Source organism: Sus scrofa, chromosome 8 (assembly GCF_000003025.6).
Source record: "Sus scrofa isolate TJ Tabasco breed Duroc chromosome 8, Sscrofa11.1, whole genome shotgun sequence".
NCBI classification, from domain to species: Eukaryota; Metazoa; Chordata; class Mammalia; order Artiodactyla; family Suidae; genus Sus; species Sus scrofa.
Window position 1 is genome coordinate 74597577 of NC_010450.4, and position 10273 is coordinate 74607849.

Consider the following 10273-nt stretch of genomic DNA (forward strand, 5'->3'; position numbering starts at 1 on the left):
AATCAGATACGGAGCGTTCCTTACCAAGTGATACCTGAAGAAGGCTTATTGCTTTTTAGACAGAACTACATATTACCCAGGTGTGGTCTCTGGGTTAACTATACATTAAGCACCAAATGACCATCCAAGCCAACCTCTGCTTCAGTGAACTTCAACCTGTGGCTTTACTTTAAACCCTAGGGATCCAGTCAATCCTCTCTGAGGACATAAAGGGGTTGAACAAAGGTCTGAGGGTCACTGCCCTTGGACTGGGCCACCTCCCATCCTTGATTCACTGGACTTTGCCACCCTCAGATTTCCTGCAAAAGTTCTCCTTTCAAGTATTTTGCCTATTAAGTTTCTATGCGTGCCTTTTTTGAAAAATAGGTTCTACATGCAAAGGGCTACCCGTGATCTTGATAATCATTGGATTTAGTCATCCAATATTTATAAATTTATGAAAATCAGCCTTTCTGGCAGGCAGATGATTCCAGGGTCAACGATGAGTAAGAGCTCATTATTATCGAAGGAGAAAGATGTGTAAAGCAGATCACGTGTTACAAATGCAAAGCCTAACTCAGTCGCCATGTGGTTTACAAAATAAGAAAACATTGATTTATTGTAAGAGAAACCAGTTTAATGAATAAATCTTTCTGAGTTTTCTGTGACTGATCTTACATAAATAAATAGAGGTTCAAAAGTGGACTTTGAAACACAACTTCTTTTTTAGTTCACCTCACAGTGTTCCCACAAGTCTAAAAAATTCCTCTTTCTGATTTGAAACTTTTCACGATCTACCAGAATGGAAATCATGAACCATGCCCACAATGATCCTGTGTTAGTGATTTCTTGGTTGCACCATAGGAATGATGACTATGAAAGAAAACCATGTGCTGTTTTTAATGTGGTTTATCTTGGATACTTTTTCCAAAAATTCACACACCCACTATACGTTTTGATAGCTTTAGGGGGATATAATGTAGGCAAGAAAACTCTGTTGACATGGTATACAAAAATATTGTTACATGTGGAAGAAGAAGAATCTATGTTTGGGAGACTATTGCTCTGGGAAGAAGGGCCTGATCTTCATCGACATCTTCTTCATCGAGTACCAGGACCCCTTCCAGTTCATCCACACCACTCCGTCATCCGTGCCATGCTTTGCCATGTCCCAGCTGTAAGATCCGCCCCAGTAGTACCTGCCATTTGGATTGGCTGCATGACACCTGTTATACCACCATCCACCACCATCCTCTTTAGAACACTGCTTTCTGGGATCTGTCGTTTTCCTGAAAAGAAATTTTGTTTGGGGTTATTAGGACTGCAGTGCTGTCAAGTTAATTCTTTGCAAAATACCCACAGAGGAGTGTAGGGTGCAGGCTTCTTTCCCTCTGGTTCCATACGTAAAGTCATTTTAACACACCAGAGGCCTTCTCTGTCCTACAGCAAGAAAGGGAGAGAAGTGGGCTCGTGGGTCAGATTCATCTATATTCATTACTTTATCCTGAAATGATTGCTTTCAGATGCCTCAGTGTGACAGATCCCTGAAACGCAAAATGGAAGTTTCAATAGACACCGTCCCATATAGAGATAGAGAAATCTGAGTTCCCTTGTGGCACCGCAGGTTAAGGATCTGGCCATTGCCCCTGCAGTGGCTCAGCTCAGGTTGCTGCTGTGGCAAGGGTTCAGTTCCTGGCCCAGGAACTTCCACAGGGCACAGGGGCAGCCAAAAAAAAAGGGAAGGGGGAGAGAGAGGGAGAGAAATGTAGAAACCTATCTAAACACTCACTACTTAGAAAGTAAGATACAACTCTAATTCCAGTTGCATTTTTTTTTTTTTCCCACACCCTCATGCAGACATTCCCAGGAACTCCTCCAGTTGTATCTTTCATGGTTGTGTGACTTTGGGTAAATGACTTCATCTCTCTAAACTTCATCTGTAGAGTGAGGCTAGGAATGGCACCCTACTAGCTGAAATGCTTTCCTGTGAGCTGGAAAGAGCTCAGTGGCTGGCACACAGGAAGTACCCAAGACAGTTCCTCATCCTCGTCGTTCTCATGAACGACCCCAGGTAGCAACATCAGCGGTGTTGGGAGCAGGAGGGAGGGACCAGCACATACCAGCCGTCGTTGTCTCTGTCGTAGGTGCTGAAGAACATGCTGTTGTGGATTGTCATGGTTCGGTTTTCTCCCACCAGTTGAGAGGCTCCTTCCAAGAGGGCGTTGCCAGCTGTTCCCTTGTATTTGCTCAGCGAGATCTGGTATTTATTGGCTTCGTTCTGCACAGTGAATCCTTCGTAGATTGCCTTCACCTTGCCTCCTTCCCAGTCCTCCATTTCGATCAAAAGCTTTGTGGGTCCCATCCTGGTAAGCTGGCTAATTTTATCATTTCCAAGCCAATACTCACCTAAAGGGAAATGTACAATAATATCTCAACAAAAATAAAATCTTTGCAACCCCAAACTGCCTTTCTTCCCTTATCACGAGCTTTTATACTCTCTGTAAATTTGTCTTAACCCCCTAAAGCTCCCCAAAACAAACTACAACACTATGTTTTTTAAATGGAGGAAAAAAAACAGACATCTAAAAGAGAGTGATTTTATTTTGCACTCCTAGTTTTTACCTGGTATGCCACAATATTTTTTCCCATCTGCACTGGTTGCAATATTTCCAAATCCTTGCTTATATGGATCCCATTTCCTGCCAAAGTCAACACTACCGTCTTGACGGTTCTGAATTACTGTCCATCCTTTAGTTGAGAGAAACAAAAATAACACACATTAACCACTAACAAATAATGTCACTTTGAGGGCAAGGTCTGAATTCCTTGTCCATCTAATTTAATTTACGCCCTCCTATACTTCATGCTCCAAAATAGACATAATAAGGAAATAAATGTGAGAGGAAAACTCTCAGAATCTTTGGCGACTATGAGTTCTTTATCTTATGCCAAATTGTGAATCACGGATCCTTTATAACTTTTAAGGTATCAGATTTAATTCCAAATCAAGTGGCTCGTTGGAAAGTTACATTAAAGCTAGCTAGCTTTTTTCCCTGGCATTTTATAGTATCAAAATACTTTCAGGAGTTCCCATTGTGGCCCAGCAGAAACGAATCCGACTAAATCCATAAGGATGCGAGTTCGATCCCTGGCCTTGCTCAGCGTGTTAAGGATCTAGCTTTGCTGCTGTGGCTGTGGTGTAGGCCGGCAGCTGCAGCTCCGATTTGACCCCCTAGCCTAGGCACTTCCATAGGCCGCGGGTGCAGCCCTAAAAAAAAATTTTAAAAAAAAATTTTCAGTATAATAGATCAAAAGTGATCAAACACTCACCTCCTCTTTCTGTCTTCATATCACAGTACACTCTATAGGGTTCGATGGAATCACTAGGCTGAATGAGATACATTTCAGATGTTTCGCCTCCATTCCTGATAATTTCCTCACATTCTGAAACCATAAGATTACATATTATATAGAGAGAGCCTCCAAGGTAATTTCCTGGTCTCTGGTCACCAATTTTATAAGATAACAGATGACATAACTATTCAGGAAGGTTTTTATTTTAGGCCTTTGAGGATATGTTGCAGAAACTGAATCTTTCGTTGACTGAACAGCAAACTCAGCTTTGAGAAATTCTCTCTGCTGAGGGGTTGAAAAAGCCCTGCTCCATCTTGTGTGTCCTGTGATAGCCAGACATTTCCTGAACACACATGATGGAGAAATTCCTACGTTTCTCACTGTTCTCCCATCTCTTCAAGTAAGCATGTGCATTACCCGCATGGAGCACCCTCCATCTTTACACTGTATTCTGCTCATCAAAAACTGTCAAACGCATTAGGTGAAGTTAGAATATAGCATGCCTGGGACATCTTCAGGATGTCCTGAGGCGTCATTAGGTCTGTGGGGGAAAATCCACTGTTCTTTTAGCTCTCTTCTTTTTAGAGAGTGTGAGTTCTTCTGGAACCTTCTAGAAATATGTCTAGTAACTGGTTACCTTTGCCAGACACCACAGGAATATTGCAAGTGACGGTACATGGAGTACGGCAGTATTCCATCTGAGCCAAGACATCCGATTCTAATTTCTGTATTTTGCTTCTCAAGTTTTCCAGGATGGCACGGAGCACACGCAAGTTAGTGGGGATGTTGCTGTTCACAGTTTCATCTATATAGAGCTGGTGCTTTTCCAGCTCGGACGAGAACTCATTTATGACATTTTCATTATCTGGAGAAATGAAAATTGCATAGGAACGGTGAGCATTTTCCCTCAATAAAAAAACTAAATGTGGTGTTCCCGATGTGGCCCAGCGGAAATGAATCCGACTAATATCCACGAAGACTGGGATTCCATCCCTGGCCTGGCTCACTGGGTCAAGGATATGGCATTGCTGTGAGCTGTGGGGTAGGTTACAGATGCAGCTCGGATCTGGCGGTGCTGTGGCTGTGGTGTAGACCAGCATCTGTAGCTCTGATTCAACCCCTAGCCTGGGAACCTCCATATCCTGCAGGTGCAGCCCTAAAAAGACCAAAAAAAAACCAACAACAAAAAAAAAAACCCAAACAAAAACAACAAAAAAACAAAACCCTAAATGTATTCAACTATACAACTGTGATTTTGATTTTCTGAGGATAAACTAACAGACACTCAATGAGTATCAGGTAGTCATGATATGTAGTTGCACTTAGGGGAAATTATTTGGCCCATGGCATACACAAATTAACAGAGTCTAGATACTATACTAGTAACTTACCTTAGATTAAACTAAAAATTATGCCAAATAATAAATATAATAAGTTCTTTATTTCTTTGGTGAGAAAAACAGAAGAAAGCAGTATTTAGGCCTTCCGTCTCAGAAGTTCAACATCTTATATGGTAAATACTCTTGATTTACTTTTCTATCTTATGTAAATACAACAGGGCCTTGGCATTTACAAGGCAAAGCCATGATTCCTTTGAAAAATGTCCAAATTTGCAAATGCTACTCCTTGATGCTCACTTACTAGCTAATTCCTAACCACCAAGCTAAAGGCACTCAAAATTCAGACCTCGGAGTTCCAAGGATGGGATCATGATCTGCCATGCAAGTAAGTAAATCCCAGATGTGCTTCTATTTAAAACCTCAAATATGCAGTTCCCATCATGGCACCGCGGAAACGACTCTGACTAGAAACTATGAGGTTGCGGGTTCAATCCCTGTCCTCACTCAATGGGTTAAGGATCTGGTGTTGCCGTGAGCTGTGGTAAAGGCCGCAGATGCGGCTCAGATCTGGCGTGGCTGTGGCTGTGGCGTAGGCTGATGGCCGCAGTTCCTATTAGACTCCTAGCCTGGGAACCTCCATATGCCACAGGTGCGGCCCTATAATGCAAAAATAATAGTAATAAATAAATAAATAAATAAATAATTTAAAATAAAACCTCAGATATTAATTCTTTAAGTGCCAAATGTTTACTCTGTGACTATATTGACTTTGGAGACACGTGTTTCTCATAGACTAAAAACAAGCATTCACAGCACAAGTTTTTGCAGAAAATCATTCTTTCTCATGCCAGACTGGGAATAAGAGTTGAACAGTGCTGACAAGGTGGGCGGGGGTGAGGGGAGGTGTTTAAGTGAGGCCTGGGGGCAGGGTCAGCAGGCGCCTAATAAACTTCTCAGGCTCATCTAGAAACGTAAGTGCTCTCATAATTGAGCATTCCCATGGCACTCTAACAGTTTCAACTTTATAACAGAGTCCAACAGAAAACATGGATATCTACCTCTTCTTTGCTTCTGCCTGTCTTTCCACAGGCGTTTCAGCAGAGTCATGTACTGAAAGGTGGAAGAAGAGGACTGGGAAACAGAGTCTATGTTACTATTCAGCTCTTCTATACTGGTTTTGATTGGTCTTTCCTGTTTCAGCAGAGTATCTTGCAACTGACATCCTGTAGGACACAACACACCCTGCCAACAAAGAAAACAGCAGAGGTTAGATGAAGGCTTGGGGGTTACAAATATTTGTGAAAATAGCACAGAGGGAAAACTCCATGATCCCATTCACCAATAGAAAAACCTGCAATTTGATTTTCTTTAGATAAGACCAGAAATTCTAGAGTCATCACCATACTCCTGTGACGATTAAAAATAAGCCTTACCACAGAGCAGGGAGTTCCCATTATGACTCAGTGGGTTAAGAACCCAACTAGTATCCAAGAGGAAGCAGGTTCGATCCCTGGACCCACTCAGTGGGTTAAGGATCCGGCGTTGCCCTGAGCTGTGATGTAGGTGGCAGACGTGGCTCAGATCTGGTGTGGCTGTGGCTGTGGTGCAGGCTGGCAGCTGCAGCTGCAATTTGACCCCAAGCCTGGGAACTTCCCTATGCTCTAACTGTGGCCCTAAAAAGACCAAAAAAAAAAAAAAAATTCCTTACCACAGAACAAAGGTAATTACACTCTGAAAATGTTATCATCTGAACAAAGTAAAATATAAAGGAGAGGCAACACCTCATGTTCTGATTTGTCATCTTGGGCTCAGATCAAAAACTAGAAAAGCACGTGTAGCCCAAGGCCCAGTAAGTTTATGCTCTGTAATTATATCCAAAAAAAGGATGATGGTATTGTGGGGTCAAGGGTTCCTCAGGGAGACATGATGAATACAGGCTTTCTCAGTGTGGGAGCCCCACCACGGCCAGAGCCCCCAGGCACTCACCAGGTCCGGATCAGCATGCAGGCAGCCCCCAGCATCAGGGGGTTTTCTCTCCACTTTCTTCTGGCCAATAGCTACTTTGGCTGGACGAGGTTGATAGCCACCTGCACTGATGGGAGGGGCGACAGGTCTCAGGCTGGGAGCCTCTTCCCTCCTCTTGTCATAGGGCCGATGACCACGGGCATCCACATGAACCTTCAGGAAACCAGGCAGAAATGAAACACAGTGTGAGAGATGTGAGATGTGACTCCTCCAACACCTTCATTTTATAACTTCGGTGAGCAAATGACTGATGCTTTGCTAAAGGTCCATCCACTGGCAGGTTGTTGGTGGTAAATCAATTGGTTTCTGAGGGCGCTTGAGTGACCGCAGAAAGAGAAGGAGAGCAAAAAGCTATTGCATCTGGGGCAGTTTTTAAAAAGAGGTCTTCAAGTAAAGTTGCATCAGATAATGAAGAGTAATGACCTCAGATTTCTGAAACCCAAGTTGGAACACACAAAGTAGTGACATCTATTCTGTCAGGTGGAAAAAATGATCTCAAGCCACTTGGATTACTAAATTCCTGTAATTATTTTTGATTTTTTTTCTTTGTTGATAGCACTTGGGGCATATGGAGGTTCCCAGGCCCAGGATCGAATCAGAGCTGCAGCTACAACTTGCACCATAGCTGCGGCAACGCCAGATCCTTAACCCACTATGCCTAGTGATTATTTTTTTGCTTTCAGTTTTTATAACTTGATGATTCATTTCGATAACTCCTATATGATAATATTGAAGAGGCAATACAGATTTATTAAAGGCATGATTTACTTAGGTTTTATTTGTAATACCATAACCATTGACTCTAACATGTCTAAAGAGGAAGAAGGTATTCTGAAGCCAGACTGCTTGGTTTGAAGTTTTGAACCTACTACTCACTAACTATAAAGATCTTTATCTTTAAAATAGGGATAATAGTATCTGCCACATAAGATGCTTTTAAGGATTAAATGACTTCTTGCATATGACACCCTTCAGAGTGGAGTGTACCTGGTACGTATTAAGTTCTCATTATTATTTTTATTACAATCACACATAACAGACACTACAGTGTAAGCGCCTACTCCACCATTAGCTTCAATTTTATGTTCTGTCGACAAAATTGTTAAACCAGTCTCCTGAAATGTCCCACAAGACTTCTTTATCAAATACGAGGATTTTCTCATATTTAAAATAATTCCCAAGGTATGTACATTTCAATTAAAATTATTTGCTAACAAAAAATATTACATTAAGAGATAGTAAAGTGGAAACTAGGCAATGCAATACAAAAGCACTGGCTTGGGTTAACTGTATTATCATAGGGACTTTGTCAGTAATTACACCTTTTAGGGCTTAATTACAAATTAACACATGACTAGATTTGAAATAGAGACTAAGCTCTCGAGCTATTTTGTAAGCCTAGAAGTCATCTAATGACTGTTTGGAATTTTACTGACATTGATTCAGTAGGTTATAATAATATTTAATATTTAGTGGGAGAGTCCTAGGCTTAAATCCAGGCAAGCTGGTTTCAGATTCCCCTGCTTAATCACTAAACTTAATCACTAATACACTAATACTAACAGTAATACTAATACTGTTCATACTACAATACAGTATCTGTTATGTGTGATTGCAATAAAAATAAGAATGTCTAAAGATTCAGGGGCAATATACATATTTCGTGTCAAAGACATGGTCCCAGGCAGAGCTGGTCTGTTCTAATGGGAATTTTATGAAATGTGATTCATCTGTATATTACAAATCAAATTATAACAGAATAAAAATATTTTCTTTTTATTTCAGAGCATCTTTAGAGAGGTAGCCTTGATGGTCCAGCTTTATTAGAGAAAAGGAAATGAAAAATATTAAAAGAAATTATATGGTCCTTTAACCTTATGAAGATCACTTATTGAAATAACTAAAACTAAAAATCCAGGTTGGAAGGCTAAACTAGTAAACTGTCTTTAATCTGTAGATTACTTGGTGAGCAGGAATGTACAAGTGCTCAACCAAGCAGTTTATAAAAGTTTACCCTTACACACTCTTTACATTTTTCTTACCTAATTGAATTGACCAGATACCTATCTATTTATGTGTATAGTTTGTAAACTGAAAACACTTAGGTTCCTTTCAAATTTGACAAGTGATCCAAAATGAATCACTTCATTTAAACATTAGTGTGTACTTTTATTTCTACAGTGGTGATACTATGGTATATTCAAGAACTTTGATCAGGAGTCATCTGATAATAAAATTAAAATTCTTAAAAATATTCATTTCTCTATATGCATTTTGTATGTTTGACACCTTCAAACCAGGAGGAGTACATCAACAAAGACCGTACTGGAGGAAAAACTACTCTATAAATGAATAAACTAAATGGAGCTGTATATTTCATAACACTACTAATAAATAATAAATAAATTTCTCACTTGAAGGAAAATAATTTTTAATCTTCTCTTAAGGCATTTGGTCTAGTTCGCTTTTAGATTTAGTTTACAATTTTCATTCACAAACAGCCAGTAATTTCAGGAGCTATATATTACCTTCTGTCACCAAAGAGCCTCCAGCTACCATAGCTTTTTTCTTTTAAAATGTTGTCCTATTATTTTATAGTCTGTGAAATTTTCAGATTTTTGTTCTCAAATAGTAATAACATATTGCTAGAACTAAATAAAAATCAGAGTGCTCGGGAAGACAACAAGAGAGAAAAACACATCTTACCTTAGGTCTGCCATCTTCGTCCTGGGAAATAAAGGTGATAAACCAGAAAATGAGAAATTATTATTTTGTTTTTCTATAAGAAGTACTATGCAACATTCTTCAAATACCATAGGTCTTAGAGATTAACAACAGATTAAGAATTCAATTTTATAACTAAAATCAAGGTTAATTTCATTAAACTAAGCATTCACATATGGTTATGCTTCAGTTATATTTTATGTTAATAATAATATGAGTAAGAATACAATAATATTTAAAAGTCACCTCATCGTAGTCAATGGCAGCTTGGGCCTTAATTATAAAAACACACAATAGTAGCAGTAATAGAGGTTTCATGATTTTAAGTTTTTGGAAGTCCCAAGAAACCATCCTTTGCTTGTGGTCTTAACTGAGAGATCTTCAGTCTTATATATGCCCGAAGCCTCTGTTAGGTACGACTGATTTTACAAGTGGTTACCTTCCTTAGTTAACGTTTAATTTTTTGGTTCATTTGTTGGCTGAACCATTTTATCACTTAAGCAACATCTTCCCAGCAAGACTTATTTACTTGTCTTCCAACTGTTCTCTGCTGGCCAAGTTTAGAAACACCAAAGTTCCTCAAATTCATTTAATTGGACAATATGATGGGAAATTAGGACATTTCTAAAAGAGCTGTGTATCACATTTCCTGTAAATTAATGTGGATGCTGAACAGGGTCCCAAAGAATGTGCAAGGAAAAAGATATTTTCCATCCAAACACAAAAAATTGGACCTATTTACAAGGCATCCCCTAATATTGTGAACTCAGGAAAGGGTTATTGGAAATATCATGTTTTCAGGTAATCCTCTCATTTTTTAAAAAGCCATTACATTCAAGAATAATGTTACA

The 10273-nt window shown here is 39.7% G+C and overlaps 1 protein-coding gene across 1 annotated transcript; it reads right to left on the reverse strand.

Moving 5' to 3' along the window:
• Positions 594-9833, reverse strand: FGB (fibrinogen beta chain). Its single transcript, NM_001244113.1, has 9 exons — positions 9669-9833; positions 9405-9425; positions 6660-6851; positions 5732-5915; positions 3971-4198; positions 3310-3423; positions 2602-2727; positions 2100-2385; positions 594-1268 (listed from the first exon to the last, which is right to left on the reverse strand). Exons 1-9 carry the CDS (start codon positions 9771-9773, stop codon positions 1037-1039), a joined length of 1488 nt encoding a protein of 495 aa, NP_001231042.1. The 5' UTR covers positions 9774-9833; the 3' UTR covers positions 594-1036.